Here is a 15,414-nt window from a genome sequence, read left to right on the forward strand (position 1 = left end):
AGCTTACCAAAGAATGAATGAAGGTAGATAGACTACGTACCTTCGTAGTAATAAGGTACCTTCGTAGCTAGTAATAAGGTAGCAAGCAAGCTACTAGCTAGCTACTAGCTAGCTAGTCTATCACTGAGAATGGAAATCCGTTTAAATGGATTTTCCAAACGGATCGAAACATTATTTATATTTTGGGACAGGGGGTCACTGGGCACCGCATTGATTTTTAATGGTCACCGCGCTGAAATATTTGATGGCGCAAATCCAGTCACGTGATTGGTCTATTTGGTATTAGCGCGGTCACCAAGCGGTGTCCATCTCATCGGCTTTTTCAGTCTATGCGCGGTGACCAGTGTCTCCCTAGCTAGCTAGCTAGTATGGATAGCTAGCTAGCTAGCTAGTAGAGCTTGTAGCTACCTTCGTACGAATCAAGGTACTAGTAGGTACGTAGTGACTGAGATTGAACAGGAAAGGAATGTTGGATCGCGGGAGGCTGATTTGGGACGGAGTAGTGTTGATCGATGGAGCTTCGTTCGGTGAAAGACGGACTAAGAAGGGATATATAGTCTACTTAAAAAGTACAGTCGAACTGCACGCAAGAAAAACTGCAAAGCCCGTCGCGCCGCCGAATATGCGACAGCCACCTGAAGAGTTCCGAGATGTCTGACGTTTGGGCGTTGTTTGACTCTGACGAACCCGTCGAGTTGAATTCGGCAAAACTGTGTAAACATTTTTCCTCCTCGGCGCTCCGACTCGACGAAGACGTGGTTGTCGCATCTTCGACATCTCGCGAACGCGTCTACGCAAGACTTGATGCAGGAAAAATCGCGAGCGAGCATCCATTCTTCGCCCCGACTCGTGCTCTTTGGCCAGCGCATGAACTTGTCGACGATTCATCAAACATGAACATGCGAGTGCGCGCATTCGTTGAGTCGCTCACTGTCGACGCCTCTGAGCGGGCAGGCATCATCGCCGAAAGGCTTCGAGGATGCCAGCCGGAGGGGCAGGTTGCGGCGGAGGCTCTTATTAGAGCTCAAACAGCTTGCGGTGCCAGGGATTGGCCGTTGACGCTCCTCTCCGCTGTCCACTGCATGTCCGCCCACTCCCGCCAACTTGATATAGGTGATTGGCCTAACTACTCATGGCAGTTGTCGCACTTCTTTGCTCTCGGCTTTTACATCGGCGCTAGACTATCCATAAATATGATGAGGAATGGTGAAACAGTAATCGAGCAAAATACAAGTGAAAATACGATAAATAAATCTGCAATTGATAATAACCGGCGGGCTCACATCCCCACTGCGGAGGCCATGAACAAAGCGTATGGGAAATGCGAAACAGTTTGCTATGCTGCAGCTGTGAGACTTTCTCAACCACAAGGCTCGCTTTCAGACTACCAACAACTGACTCGTGTTGTTATTGAGGCACTGAATATGGCTACTCTAGTCCCTGATCCCTCGATGGTTCCAACTTGGCTTGGCACAGGTATTCTCCTTGCAGAGAAACTGTGCGTCAAAGTGAAGTCTTGGAAAGAAACACTTAATGCAGCGCTGAAACCAAATCGCAACCCTGAGCATTGTCTTGTCAAACCTCATAAGGGCTTGAGACACAAATCAGCATACATAGTTCCCAATACACTTCCCCATGGCTCGCCGCAAATTTGTCCTACGCGCGCCGTGAATCGACAGCCTTCATGCTCCCTTTCAGTGCCTGACTTTTTCAACCTATTTGTAATGAGAGATGTTCCTGTTGTGATAACAGGCCAAATGTCGCGCGCACATGGGTGGGCCGGCCTTGAACAATGGAGAGACTTGAGCTTATTAGTTGCTAATCGCGCCATGGAAGCGCGGCTGGTCCCTGTTGAGTTCGGCGGTTTCGGGGATCGCAAAGGTGCTGATATCATTTCGCTAGGCAACTTCGTGGATGAATATCTGGTCCCTTCAAATACCGAACACATCCCGTTCAGCGGCGCTGCATGGAATACTTTGAACAGCCGTGACAATGCGCATGGACAGCATTTTCAGCCGTGCTGTACGCATGTTGCCTACATGTCACAACACGCACTTTTTCACCAGTTCCCTGATCTGCAGAAAATGTTTTCGATCCCCTCCTACACGCTTGGTCGTCTTCGACCTGACACCGGAGCTGTAAATGTCTGGATTGGGACCAAGAACACAATCACTGCGCTCCACCGCGACCCGTATATGAATATTCTTGCGCAGACTGCTGGATATAAGTATGTCAGGCTTTATTCTGCAGATCAAACCAAATTCCTATATGCAGAACCGGCCTTACGAGATGGCAACGGGAACACGTTTGAGCGCAGCCTCGTAGCTGTTGAAGCTCCCGACTTCGAGCTTTTCCCACTTTTTGCGCATGCAAAATTTGCAGAAACCTTGCTCGGACCCGGGGACATGTTGTTCATTCCCAAAGGAACATGGCATCATGTTCGAAGTCTGACAACAAGCTTCAGTATAAATTTTTGGTGGAAATAAAATAGTGATCAAGTTAGCGAGCTCCGGGGAAAACAAAAGGACATGACTGAGTATACCTGATTATTCCGTGGCATCCTACCTCGCATGCAGCCGAGTTGTAGGTCGATGTGGTTTGAATCGAGTTTTCAAAGCAAAAGGGTGTTCCTGCACTGAATGTCATCAGGTACAAATATCTCTGTTTTTTTCTTGATGCACATTTCCTACTCGTCTCTCGGATGTGTTGTTCGGGGAAACCTGAACTGCCAGAGTGTAATAATGGTAAGGGCAGTTCGCAATCTGACCAATGTTAATTTCGGATGTCCACATATAGGTCAAAATACAGTCGTCAGTGCGTTGAGTTTGGATTTTATTGTACCAAGGTCTATACGAAGGTACCTTCGAAGGAAGAAATTATATCAAGTTTACACCAATCAATCAAGTATAAATAATAAGCTAAACAAATAAAGCAACATGCATGCATATATATGCATCGTGACAGTATGTATGTACTAATCTTTCTCTTTATTATCTAGATAGTCTACAGATAATTTAGACTGGCAATGTAGGGTTTGGGCTGAAATTTTCGTTCGATATGGATATAGATACCTTCGTTCGTTCGTTCAACACTTGTTACCTTCGAAGGTATTTATTAGCCAAGCAAGCAAAGAACTGCTCCAGGCTTGCGCTTTCGTGCGGCAGACAAACGTTTCACCAAAAAGACCAGAGTTAATGTAGACGTGTGCAACCAGGGTAAATCCCTGATCTAGACATGCTTGAGCATCAAGTCTTGCACATCCTTCAGAATATCACCCACCAAGTCGCGGTCAGGTAGAGCACCAGCAAGGCCGTATATCGGGGCTTTGCCGCCTGATATCCCTTCGTCGTTTGAGTTTTGTGCTTCATCAACAGCTTCCCTAAGGTCAGATAAAAGCTCAGGCACACGTTCCAGATTTGCCGGTGTAATACACATGTGTAAGGCTGCTGGAGTATGAAGGACGCTGAGATGCCAACCTTTTGTGATCATGATGTCGTTAACCACATATATGTCAAGCAGAGGATCTGTCGAACCCCATGCAACTACCATAGTCACATCTGAACCTAACACCTGCAGTCCACGAATTTGTGAAATTCCTGCTCGTAGACGGGCTGATGCACTGCATATTTTTTCAGTCATGACCTTATAACCATTTCTTCCCAAATGAAGAAGGGATGCCCAAGTTTGCGCTATCAGACCCCCAGATCGCGAACCTGGCTGAGATGGTGATATATATAGACCCCCGGACCAATCCATCACGGCTGTGTATTGGTATTGCCGAAGGAGAGAAGACGCGTATAGCACAACTGAAGACCCTTTCTGTGATAAACCGTATTTGTGCGTATCTACAGAGAGTGACGTCACTCCCGGTGCGCGAAAATCAAACATCGGCAAAGGTGATTGCTTCGAGGAGGGTATGAAAGGAAGAACAAATCCTCCAAGACACGCATCAACGTGTAAACAGACTCCATTTTTCTTCGCTAGCGCACCCAACTTCTCTACTGGATCGACCGTACCGTGTGGATACCCTGGGGCAGATGCGTAAATCAAAATTGTATTTTTTCGAATAGCACGGGCAGTCGCATCGACGTCCATGCGGAAGTCTTTGTCCACGGGAACCCTAACAATTTGGATGTTGAAGTATTCCGCAGCCTTGTAGACAGCAGCATGAGCAGAAACTGCCACTATCATTTCGGGCCTACGTATATGGCGAGTGGCCCGCATGTAGTCTCTCGATGCCCGGATAGCTGTTAAAATACTTTCAGTACCTCCCGACGTCATGAGCCCGCAAACGCCTGGATTCGTTGCACTGCAGCCACCAAGAAGACTAGCAGTCATACTGACTACTTCAGACTCCATCCGCGTCACTGATGGGAATGCGTCGGCGTGCAGCGGATTGGCATGCACAAAACTAGAATATATGGAACACAGAAGATCACAGTGTTCGTGATCGGCCATGTACACTGCTCCAGACATCTGAGACGATTTCATCAGCTGACATGTATCCTTGGCTCGGCGAAAATCAGCCTCTGATAAGATTTCTCTGCTTGATAATCCGTCGATTGGAAGCTCTACAACTCGAAGTGGATTTGCGGCAATCTTTTTTCGAAGATCCTTATCCAGCTTAGCTATCAACTTCGCTTTTTCGCGCGAAACGAACTGATTGAGGATGGGTAGCGACTTAGCGGCCTCAAAGACTACCCGTAGCACGCCACGATTTCGAAGCTGACAGTAGAAATCTGTCCCAACTGATATGATTTTCAGCCCAAGATATGAAACGAGGACCGTTCCACCGACTATGCGCGAGGGTGGTGTTCCGTGTAAGAAATCGTCAACAATTATCATCATCGCATCCATTTTGTTTGAAACGACGAACATGACTGTACACAAAGCACGAGTTCTTGTGAGCTGAACAGACCAACGAGTCACGCCGATGGCGACACTAAGAACAAAAGCGATGAAATACCTACATTCGTATGAAAGTTTCCGCGTATCGGGGACCATGAGAAGCGACAACTTGGACTTCCAAAAGTGCGTTTAGAGATATTCTTTGGCGAAATGTGCTTTTACAATTGCGTCGTTGAAGTACAGTGCGCGCAGGCCTCCTATTGACTTCTCCTCGTCGCGGCCAGAACGGCAGTGGCTCAGTATGTAGAAATGTGGAGAGTTTTACCCTCGCTCTTAAGTTTCGTATTATTCGAGCGTAATTTCGATTCGTAACCACCTTCGAACGAAGGTATGGATACGTAACTTCGTTCGTACCTTCGAAGGTACCATAATAATATATATGTATAAATAATATTAAGTGTTATGATATCTTCGATTCGTTCGTTCGTACGAAGGTATAATACGAAGGTATTATTTATTACTTATTATTACTATTATCTTATTATTACTTATTATTATCCATGCATATGATATCTTCTTTATTATGAAGCAAGGTATCACATACACTACGTATTCTATATATATGTGTTAAGGCGATTTTTTTTTTCACATGAGCAAAAGACGCGCGCTCACGTAGCCGCTGACGCGCGAGTAACGAGCGGCGCGCTGTATCTTTAGGGTCCGCGCCGTGTCTTTAGGGGGTTGGGGTTGGATTTTCAGGGTTTAGAGTTTAAACAGCCGCGAAGCGGCTCGTCGGCCACTCCCTACATATGCTGAAGCGTGCCACGCCAACAACAAAAAAAACGGTTAATCTTAACACAGATCACACTTACTTATATTATTATCATTACATGCATGCATGCAATACCTTCGTACCTTCGTATCTTTTATAAATAAATAAATACAGGACGAATATTTATGTGTATGTGTATATATGCGGAGGTGTGCATTTTTTTTTGGGCCCCGGCAGCACGTGGTACGCTTCAGGATGTATTTAGAGAGTGGCCGACGAGCCGCTTCGCGGCTGTTTAAACTCTAAACCCTGAAAATCCAACCCCAGCTCCCTAAAGACACGGCGCGCACCCTAAAGATACAGCGCACCGCTCTTTACTCGCGCGTCAGCGGCTACATGAGCGCGCATCTTGCTCATGTGAAAAACGCTCCTGTCAGCGCGCGGTACGCTTCAGGATATGTATGGGGAAGAATTAACTCAAGGATGGCCAGTCCCGCCCCTGGCATCTCCTCCCTTAATTTTTTTTTTTGCAAATATTTGGGACGAGGAACGCCAGTGCCGAACTACCCCAACTTTTTTCGACCTGTGTTATATTTAATCGTCTTTTGATTGGTCGAGAGCTCGATCATTTGCAAAAGTCATAGACAAAACAACCGTACGGTTGTCGTTTGTTACTTTATTGCAGACTAACAAAAATGTGCGACGCCTTCCGTGTCTTTGGACGACGATTGTTCTGCGGGACGTCCTTATCGTTGCGCTTGGCGTGCACGTAGTCGTCGTCCTCACACGCACGCCACTTGTGAACGAAGAGTCGACGCCAAGGCGTCTTCTGATGAGGCGATGGTAGACGTCGAAGTTGACCGATGTATCGATGAAAATTCAGCTTCAAACCATAATAAGTAGCCCTTCTTAATGCGTCTTTCACCGAGGCTTCACTGAAGCTTCATCGAGACTCGTCCCAAATCAGCCTCCCGGAACCGAACGTTCCTGTTCATCAGTCTCACAGGGAGGCACCTACGGATATTAAAACGAGTGGCATTCTTCCTGTTGAGACACGAATTTGGAGGCCATCATTCAGTTCGTATCTGACCACCGGCACGACCTTCAATCCAGCTTGACTAGTCGTGATCAATTGAAACATGGCATCAACTTCATCTTGCAAAAGTTCTAGAGCAGGGAACATGCCTTAATTTGTGAATTTCTCATCAGACTGTTTTGTGTAGAAGAAAATGTACCCATCACACCGCTTGACTTCTTCTCGAGTGACTTGCACAACTTTTTCGTCGTTGAATTGCAGCCACACTTCTGGAGAAGCCACATCAGATATCTCGTGTGATACATCACCGGAAGAATGTCGCGCGGTTCTTCTCATCTTGCAACTTTCTTCTCTCGCGAAAACGGTGTAATGACCATTAGCTGCACCAAGACCATGATGCACGACAACCCCAGAAAGATCATACAGAAGCGAAGTTGATTTTTGGGCATGTACAGGTCGCTTTGAAAACAAAGGATCTGACCTTAGAGTGATCTTTGCATCTGCGCTCGCATGTGAAGCGGGGGCTATTTTCTGGATTCCTTGCTGCCTAGCCGTTGTAGAACCTCTTTCTTGTCCACCTGGTGAGCCCCTCTGGAAATTTTTCGCAGTCCCACATGTCTTGTTCTCAGCCTTTCTCAACAGATCTGTCGAGTACACCGTAGCGTTCTCTCCCTGCCGAGCTCTGGTCACGGCGCGGATCGAAGGACTGCAACTGTCTTCATTGACATAACTTCCCGACTCCATGTATGGAGCCAGGTCCAAGTTTTCGAGGGGAAAATCTACGTGGGCGTTCAGTTTTGACTCGTGTTCTGAACCGCGCCAGGTGAATCGTTTGAGATGCAGGCAGAGAACAGGCGGTAACGACTGTAGCTTGGTCTTTTTAACGGTGCTAGCGACGCTTCCGCAATGATCGCATGAATACATTGCAGAGCCGGACAGAATCTCGTCGCGAGTATGCACCGCTAAGCACTGCTGGAGTGTGGCACAACCACCGGGTCCTTCCCCTGGCTCTACTGTCTCGCCAGCTTCCGGAGAGGGACGACTGTTCTCTTTCGAAAAGCAAACTCGGGTGTGGGCATCGATAACTGATGGTATAGTCAAAGAAATGTCCAAGAAGGGCTCCTCAGAAGTGTTTGTATGACCACATCGAAGGCAGTGGATCAGGTTAAGAACAGTTCCACCAAATAAGCGCCACACCGGATCTAAAGGCAATCCAAATTCACGGTTCATGACAGATAAACACTCTAATCCACGCCGACTTGCCTCAGATATGCTATGATCTGCTCGTGTTTTGGGTTTCAACTCAGCGCTGCCAGGTTTTGAATCATGATGAATGGCATGAGGAAAAACTGTATCATCTCGTTTTTCACCTCGGTCATCGGGGAGACCCTCGGACGACTGCTCAAAAGTTCTACACGAGGATGTCAGGTTGTCATCCTTTCCCTGTTTTCTTCTTCTTGACAGACACGGACGGCAGAAACAACCTTTCTTGTGGCGCACGGCACCCCAGCGTGAAATGATGACGTGTCCATCACTTTCAGCTTTTTCGATTGCCACTTTTTCTTTGCATGACAAGGTACTTCTCCTTTTGTTTCCTACGGTAGGAGATCCCAGTCTCGCCAATCCCTCTGCTTCACCGATGGTTTCGGTGACACAATGCTGCGCGGGGTAGTAAGAACAGTCGACGTCACTACTAGACCACGATTTCCCGAGCAGCTGCCGCCTGCTCCTCGAAGTTCGTGTACGCCTAATCGGCACAGGTATTCCAAGATTGCCCATCAAATTTGAGCCTATACCGTGTTCGTTTCCACGGGGCAGGATCCTCCCGCTTTCTTTCGCAGCCTGTGCGGCGATAAGTTGACTGCCTCGTACAAACTCCAATCGTAGACGCTCTAGCAAAAATCTGGTCAACTCGTGAGCATCTTGCTGCTGGTTGCCCGCAAATGAAGGCACTAGCGTCCAAACAGCTCGCAGCAGCCGATAAGGCGGAAAAGCCGCATATTCACCTGCAACACAACACGTGGATCACTCTTGTTAAGGTTTTTATGATGATTCATGTCCCACTGTTTGCGTCTGTTCTGAAGAATGATGTGACAGAAACGAAAGGACCGATCCCGGAAGGAGTTTTGAAAGTGTTCTGACCCAGACATAGAAACAGACAACTCACCATACCAAAGGGTTCTCAAAACTGCTCGCAATTCCCCTGCATCATCATGAAAGGGAGCAGTACAAAGGAAATTCAGCTGACCAAAGTTGCCCGTGGCCTGTATTCGGCCCGACACTGTCTAGCGTAGTACATCACGTGGCGAGAGCAAACTGCCGGTGAGGAAAGAAAATGTGGTGGACACACCTCCGAGGCACGCGTGATCTGCCGCAGCTATACTTGCTTTGCCTGTCCTCGTCATCGCCGGTGGACGTACTGCGGTGCGAAGTGACGTGGGGAAGCGTCAGCTAACAGGCTGCATGCAAGTGTATTTCGAAGATAGCAAAGCGGGTCGGAGCGCCCTCGCAAATGTGTTCAGTCATTTCACGCCACCTGATTGGCGTATCATGCAACGGGATGGACGGACATGAAAAATCACTTGATCGGGTATCCCAAAAGTGAACCAACAAAAAGCAAGCCCATGGTGAAATAATGGTGCTGGCAGAAGCATCGGAAGGAGCACTTACGGAAGGGAACAACTGCCTCCTCGCCATCACTCGACTCTCCGCGCTTTCGCTTCCGCCGCTTTTTGAACCCCGGAAACGAAAGGATCTCATCCGTTGGAGTGGGACTCGGCGCGTTGAGTGACCCGCCTGCCTTGCCTGCCGCGTACAAATATGTCCCGGCTTCGTCGCTGAGTAAACACTCGCGAAACCCTCTCACGTGGCAGAGGGCTTGAAGAACGCTGTTAAGATAACACGTGTTGCTTACGTTATAGAGTCCTGTGCCACGAATCGTGCCGCCGCTATCTGCCATGTTGTCTGTCCGGTAAAGAAGAAACCAGCGAGCTTAACTGCATGCCCGACCCTCAAAACTACTGCGCGACGATGTCGTGTGATTAATGGAGCGACATCGCGCTGGCTAGCGTACATATATTTTCATTTCCGTTGTAATATCATATCATAGACAATATATGATATCACCGTTTGCAGATAGAGTTGCTGTCGGGTATAATATTTTTTGGATTTCCACAAACCTCGCCACGATCCAACCACAAAACACACACAATGTTTCTGATTTTTCGCTCGGCTTGATCGCTGATTTGATAAGCAAATTGCAAATTGACACACGTTTGCTTTCAAAATTGATCGTGGTTTTGACTGGCAAAAAATCTCAGATTTTTTCCCGAAATCACAAAACACACACAATCTTGCCACACTCAAAAATATATTCGTCGAAAATTCCCGACAGCAACTCTATCTGCAAACGGTGATATATATGTACCTTCGAAGGTATTACGAATGAAGGTACCTTCGAACGAACGAAGGTATGATATGTTCGTTATGATATTTATATATTATCATAGATAGATAGATATGCCATAACTTTTAGACATAATAATAAGTTATTTATATATGATAATCACTCGCGACCCAATTTTAGTCAAAATAAAGTCAACGAGTCAACGAAATCAACGAGTCAACGATTTAGGGAATATGGTCTATTTATTAATAATAAGTATGGATATGCATACATACATGTACGAAGGTATATACATATATATGATGAAGATTTGAACGGTAGGTGGTGGGATTTTATATTGAGAATCTAACGGTATATAGAATACGTACGAACGAACGAAACACCATATTATTCAGAAAATAAATAAATACATGCCCGGTTAATAATAAGTGAGTCCTGGGCAAGTGTTCAATAATCTATCAGAACAAAAACATCGAACAACCGCACAGAAAATACAAAGAGAGCAGAGTCAATCCGTCCTCCGTCGTCCTCCGTCGGTCACCCATTCACGACTGATACTGTGGAAAACAATCGTCGCATAGCGTTTAAGGACTTGTTAAAAAGCTGCGAATGGCTCGAAGATACGATTCGCACACGACAACTTTCAGTCCTGAAGGTCGACTTTACCAAGTGGGGCTCGTGATCGTCCGAGTGTTTTCCTTTGTTCCGGCATACTCCAGTTGACTCCTTTTGGGCGGTCTCGTCGTGCGTACCCCGAATAAAGGTCGAGTACGCCATGGAGGCAATTAGCCACGCGGGTGCTGCGGTTGGGATCCGGACCAACTTCGGCGTTGTTTTGGCCGCAGAGAAGAAAATTCTCTCCAAGGTGCGTACGGTGGTACCTCTTCCTGCACACGACCCCGTTTCCAATTCAAAGACACGAACTTTCGTAGCTTCTAGAAATAGGAACGGCGTCCGAAAAAATGCACAAACTAGATGACCACATAGCAGTCGCAGTTGCTGGCGTCAATTCAGATGCAAACCTTCTTATGAACTCTGCAAGGTGAGACCACGGTTGCCGAAGCCCATTTCAATATTATAAATCTCAACTCGGAATTCGCAGAATTTTTGCTCAGCGACATGCGCTGAGTTACTCAGAACAGGTTCCTGTGGAGCAATTGGTCCACAGTTTATGTGATCAAAAACAAGGTTATACACAGTTCGGTGGTCTTCGCCCGTTCGGGGTTTCCTTCCTTTTCGCGGGTTGGTACGATCTAAATAAAGTTGCCACCACACCCTGGGTGAGTTTCATGCCGTTACTTACTTTCCTCGCAGGGATAAGGATTGCGGCTTTCAACTTTATCAAAGCGACCCTTCTGGCAACTATGCGGGCTGGACAGCAGGGTGACAGTATTCTTGGCTGTGTTGAATTGTTTGACACGCGCAAGAAAAGTGCTGATGTAAATTTAATTGTTTATTTTTGTCACTTACTTTACGGCCACAGCAATTGGTGCAAACAGTCAAGCTGCGCATTCCATTCTTAAAGCTGACTATACTGAACATATGAGTATCCTAGATGCAAAGAAATTGGCAGTCAAAGTTCTTAAGCAAACGATGGACAGTACCACGCTGTTGCCAGAAAAAGTTGAGATGTGCGAGATTTCTTTTTCCAATAATGAAGACCGCACGGTAAATTTCCATATGTTGTTACCCAATGAACTGGTGAATCTATGTGACGAGGCGAATAAGAGTTCGATAAAGTAAATCAATCTTCACGAACATGCACACACGTCGCGAACATTATCGAGGATAGTTACCATTATATTTCACGGTAGCAAACTATGTGATAAAACGGGTTCTTCTCAGAGGTTGTGTAGATTTCTTATTTTCTATGCTTCTGAAACGAGGGTGTGAATCATATCAGCTATGTAGGGTTTCTCAGCCCGAACGATTAGCTTCATAGCGACAGAGTTCGACGGTCCCATCCCCAGATTCAATTGAACCAAAACAGAATGACCGCCAACAAAGAATCCAGATAGAAGAGTTGTATGAGATCTCGCATGAGGCGCTATCACCTCCGAACCTTCGCAAGCAGCCATCCCGAGAATGCCCACAACAGCTTCCAAAGCCTCTCCAAGGCTGTCGCGAGTGCCAAGGCTGTAGTCACCCACCTTTTCGTTTTCGATTGGAAGAGTGTCCCACACCTTGCGGAACGCAGACAACGGATTCCCCGTTAAAAAATCAGTCACAGTGACATCAATATCTTCCAAAGTGTACTCATCTTCATATCCTTCACTTTCAGGTTCTCCACTACTTGGGTCAATTTCCTTCGAGGTGAACTTCAATGTGCACGCCATCTTTGCAACTGGATGCAATCCCTGCGTGATCAAATTTTTTATATCATCATAAGGTTTTGTGCATGATGACCTTTGTCCCTACCTGCGCTCGTTTGTATGAGACAAATGTGGAACCAAACTGTCCAAGGGGCATGGTGCCCAGGGGAATAGTCGACACTTTGGCAAACACTTCGATTCCTTCGATTGGATCCGTCACAACAGATACATTTTCAAGGATTTGATCCTCTATTGTGTTACTGCACATGAAATGAAAAACAATATGCTCCTTGAAAATATGTTTTGTGCAGGTGACCTACAAAATTTTAACAAGCTCGGCGTTGAATACGTTTTGATCATACTTTGACTTTGCGTGAAGTGCCGAAAGCTTACCTTGTACTCCGTCTCAGCTTCAGTGAGGTCCACAGCGTGACAACTCTGCGAGTACCAGACCGAGATACACAATAGCTCAGTTGTGGAGTTCTTGCCTATTGACTACTGAGGAAGAATAACTGCTCACCTTGAAGATGGGACCATAGCTCATGAATTCGCCTCTGCTTGTGATGATGTTTTCGGATTCTCGAAGATCGTTCTTTGTCGAGGATATATTCATCGACGAGCAGTCAAAAGCACTTGCATGCATGTCTGGATGTGAAGCGATATTGTTGTGGATCTGATTAATTACCGCCAAATCAAATGCGGAATCGCCAGTATTTTCTAGATACTGTCGAAGTGATGCCTCCAAAGGCGCCAATGGATATATCAACGGATCTTCCACGCATTCGGAGTCCGTTTCCGGAATTGTCCGCAACACAGACAAGAAAAACGCAGCACGGTCCCGAACCTCGTCGTCATTATCATACAGACAACGTTGAAGAAGCGTTAAGACTCGAGCCCGTAGGGCAACTGAGCAGGAACCAAAATTTGCCAGCGCACAGACTGCCGAGGCTCGAATTGTCGCATTTTCCAGAATGACACGATTGTAAATGTAGCGTATGTACTTGCCTGGATCTGCTGTAGATGGACCGAGCTCGCCGAGAAGGTGAAGTACTTGAGATGAAAGATAGGTGAATTCGCAGTCCTCGATGAATTCGCTCAAGTGAGTGAGCCCCGCTTCTGTTGCATCTGGGATGCTTTTGACCAGGCAGAGAATACAGTCCACGATTGTTTTCTTGTATTCAAATCCACCTTCTTCTCTCAAAACATTAGAGAGAAAATTCATGAGAATACGATGCTTATGTGGAAATTTCAAGCAAAGCTCCTGGATAGCCTCGACGACAACAACTTTAAACTCGTCCTAAAATAAAAATGTTCTGAAGATGACGCCTTCATTTTGGAGCTTGTGATATTTTACCTGAATATCGGTCATGAACGTGGATATCTGCTTCATCAAGCGATCGATGGACGATTCTTTTCCAGTTTTAAGAAGTGTAGTGATTGCCAATGTCGCGATTGATCGATTTTGATCAGAAATCATGCTTTCCATGTCGATGTTACAATTTGTCATTGAGGACGGGTTGTTCATCGCGACTTTATTCAACGCACGGATAGCGGCAAACCGAAGAATGGGTTTAGAGGAAGACAAGAAAAGCTGAAGGACTGTAACGGCGGGCTGCAGTTCCCGCGTTGTGACCTCGTTCAATTCAATTATGACCCTTCGAGGGAGTATTTTCAGTTTTTGAGAACGGCTGTGAGCTGACCAGATCTAACCTTGCTGCCTCAAATATGACCGTTTCAGACTTGTGCCTGAGGCAGCTCTCAAGAAAGTCAAAAAATGGTCTTTCGCCAGTCACCTCATCCACCTTTGTGTCTTTAATGACCTTTGAGAAAACATGAAATCTTAACATTCAGCAACGAAATGGTACTTCGGAAAAAATCTTCACCTGTGCAACGTATCGTATTACCAAACACTGGGCCAGAGAGGAGCGCAAAGGACTCCTCGACAGCTGCGTGACGAGTTTACTGACAGCTAGTCGATCATTCTGTTTGATTCGATGCAAAAGTCCGAGTGCATGATATTGGACCAAAGGGTTTTTTGAACTCAATGCTTCTTGAACCTCGCTACTCCAGCGTTTAACTATCTCGGAGTTCACCTTGAACGAATACCGTCATACATCCGAAGTTGATTAGAGAAAAACAAAAGAATGCCAGTTAACCTGCAGTAGGTGGTGCCCGGAGACCAGTGCAGCGGAAGATACAGTAGCATTCTTGTCAACGACTGCTTGCTTCAGATATCTTTCAATTTGGCCCAGCAGGCCAGCGTCCGTGATATTACACAAAACTCTGATCGCATTTGAGCGATAAAGGTCAATTTTGCTGTTCATATCCTTCATCAGTGACGAGGTGACGATAATGACCTGCAGACAAACGCTCGGTGAGGATGGGCGGACTTGTCAACAAACCAACGAAACTATTCCAACCTCATCAGCAGAAGGACAGATCTCTTTTATGATCAAGTAAACCATCCGTCTTAGATTGCTGTCGCTTGACTGGAAAAGCTTTGTGACAGAAAAGAAAACCTCCGTAGCTTCCACCTACATGCGAAACACGCAAATACCAGGTGATTTGGATTACCTGGGCGTTCACTAGAAGGAATAGAAGAACTGTGCAAAAATACCTTCGTGAACGAGTCGCCCTGGTTACTGAGGTAAAGTAACTTTGTGATCACCTGAAAGGAAAGGTGGTGAGCAACTCGGCAAAAATGGGGAAAAATATAGGTTTAAGGCAAACCGACTTGCTGGCAACGCCGCGCGTCGAGTTGAGACTCGTTGAAGCACCGCGCTTCTTGTAGAACGGCGCCTTTTTCGATGCCCCAGAAAGGGGAAAAGTCAAGACCCTCTTCTGATTCCTCATCTCGCTTCTTGCTTGACTCGGCATGACCATCGGCCATTTTTGTGAAAGTGATGTGAAAGGCGAGCGCGCGAGTTTCTGATCAGAGGAAGAACGATGCTGTGAAAAATCGCACAAAGGAAGCCGAACGCAGCAGGCCACGCATAACTGTTGAACACCTCCTATTACGAAGGCTTACTTATCACCGAAC

At 46.4% G+C, this 15,414-nt stretch overlaps 5 protein-coding genes across 5 annotated transcripts; 2 read left to right on the forward strand and 3 right to left on the reverse strand.

Moving 5' to 3' along the window:
* Positions 1-650: 650 nt before the first annotated feature.
* Positions 651-2,486, forward strand: JMJH (jumonji domain-containing protein; the record flags this gene model as incomplete). The annotated part of the gene is made up of 1 exon (XM_002507040.1): positions 651-2,486. The coding sequence occupies one exon, from the start codon at positions 651-653 to the stop codon at positions 2,484-2,486; it is 1,836 nt and encodes a 611-aa protein (XP_002507086.1).
* A 395-nt stretch (positions 2,487-2,881) lies between these two features.
* Positions 2,882-5,142, reverse strand: SGPL (sphingosine-1-phosphate lyase). The gene is made up of 2 exons (XM_002507434.1): positions 4,971-5,142; positions 2,882-4,880 (listed from the first exon to the last, which is right to left on the reverse strand). Exons 1-2 carry the CDS (start codon positions 5,002-5,004, stop codon positions 3,229-3,231), a joined length of 1,686 nt encoding a protein of 561 aa, XP_002507480.1. The 5' UTR covers positions 5,005-5,142; the 3' UTR covers positions 2,882-3,228.
* A 1,057-nt stretch (positions 5,143-6,199) lies between these two features.
* UBP1 (ubiquitin carboxyl-terminal hydrolase) lies at positions 6,200-9,715 on the reverse strand. Its single transcript, XM_002507435.1, has 4 exons — positions 9,327-9,715; positions 9,007-9,075; positions 8,824-8,859; positions 6,200-8,662 (listed from the first exon to the last, which is right to left on the reverse strand). The coding sequence occupies exons 1-4, from the start codon at positions 9,613-9,615 to the stop codon at positions 6,807-6,809; spliced, it is 2,250 nt and encodes a 749-aa protein (XP_002507481.1). The 5' UTR covers positions 9,616-9,715; the 3' UTR covers positions 6,200-6,806.
* Positions 9,716-10,565: 850 nt separating this feature from the next.
* PAC1 (proteasome_alpha-4 subunit) lies at positions 10,566-11,963 on the forward strand. The gene is made up of 6 exons (XM_002507041.1): positions 10,566-10,731; positions 10,826-10,927; positions 10,995-11,104; positions 11,165-11,308; positions 11,377-11,441; positions 11,540-11,963. The coding sequence occupies exons 1-6, from the start codon at positions 10,672-10,674 to the stop codon at positions 11,803-11,805; spliced, it is 747 nt and encodes a 248-aa protein (XP_002507087.1). The 5' UTR covers positions 10,566-10,671; the 3' UTR covers positions 11,806-11,963.
* Positions 11,488-15,264, reverse strand: COPG (coatomer protein gamma-subunit; the record flags this gene model as incomplete). The annotated part of the gene is made up of 11 exons (XM_002507436.1): positions 11,488-12,419; positions 12,481-12,690; positions 12,768-12,810; positions 12,863-13,671; positions 13,729-14,029; positions 14,085-14,194; positions 14,258-14,467; positions 14,531-14,731; positions 14,795-14,908; positions 14,992-15,042; positions 15,109-15,264. 11 exons carry the CDS (start codon positions 15,262-15,264, stop codon positions 11,931-11,933), a joined length of 2,694 nt encoding a protein of 897 aa, XP_002507482.1. The 3' UTR covers positions 11,488-11,930.
* Between the last annotated feature and the right edge of the window lie 150 nt (positions 15,265-15,414).

This window comes from Micromonas commoda, chromosome 1 (genome assembly GCF_000090985.2).
Source record: "Micromonas commoda chromosome 1, complete sequence".
Lineage (NCBI taxonomy): Eukaryota > Viridiplantae > Chlorophyta > Mamiellophyceae > Mamiellales > Mamiellaceae > Micromonas > Micromonas commoda.

Bases quoted from the DNA above. Each gene is read 5' to 3' on its own strand.
- UBP1 (XM_002507435.1), bottom strand. From the start codon at position 9,615: ATGGCAGATAGCGGCGGCACGATTCGTGGCACAGGACTCTATAACGTA. The intron at 8,860-9,006 runs GTGTGTCCACCA...ATGATGATGCAG, and splicing joins AGATCACGCGTGCCTCGGAG to GGGAATTGCGAGCAGTTTTG. The intron at 8,663-8,823 runs GTGAGTTGTCTG...GTTGTGTTGCAG, and splicing joins TTTGAGAACCCTTTGGTATG to GTGAATATGCGGCTTTTCCG.
- PAC1 (XM_002507041.1), top strand. From the start codon at position 10,672: ATGGCTCGAAGATACGATTCGCACACGACAACTTTCAGTCCTGAAGGT. The intron at 10,732-10,825 runs GTGGGGCTCGTG...CCCCGAATAAAG, and splicing joins CTGAAGGTCGACTTTACCAA to GTCGAGTACGCCATGGAGGC. The intron at 10,928-10,994 runs GTGCGTACGGTG...GAACTTTCGTAG, and splicing joins AGAAGAAAATTCTCTCCAAG to CTTCTAGAAATAGGAACGGC.
- SGPL (XM_002507434.1), bottom strand. From the start codon at position 5,004: ATGGTCCCCGATACGCGGAAACTTTCATACGAAT. The intron at 4,881-4,970 runs GTAGGTATTTCA...CTTTGTGTACAG, and splicing joins GCGGAAACTTTCATACGAAT to TCATGTTCGTCGTTTCAAAC.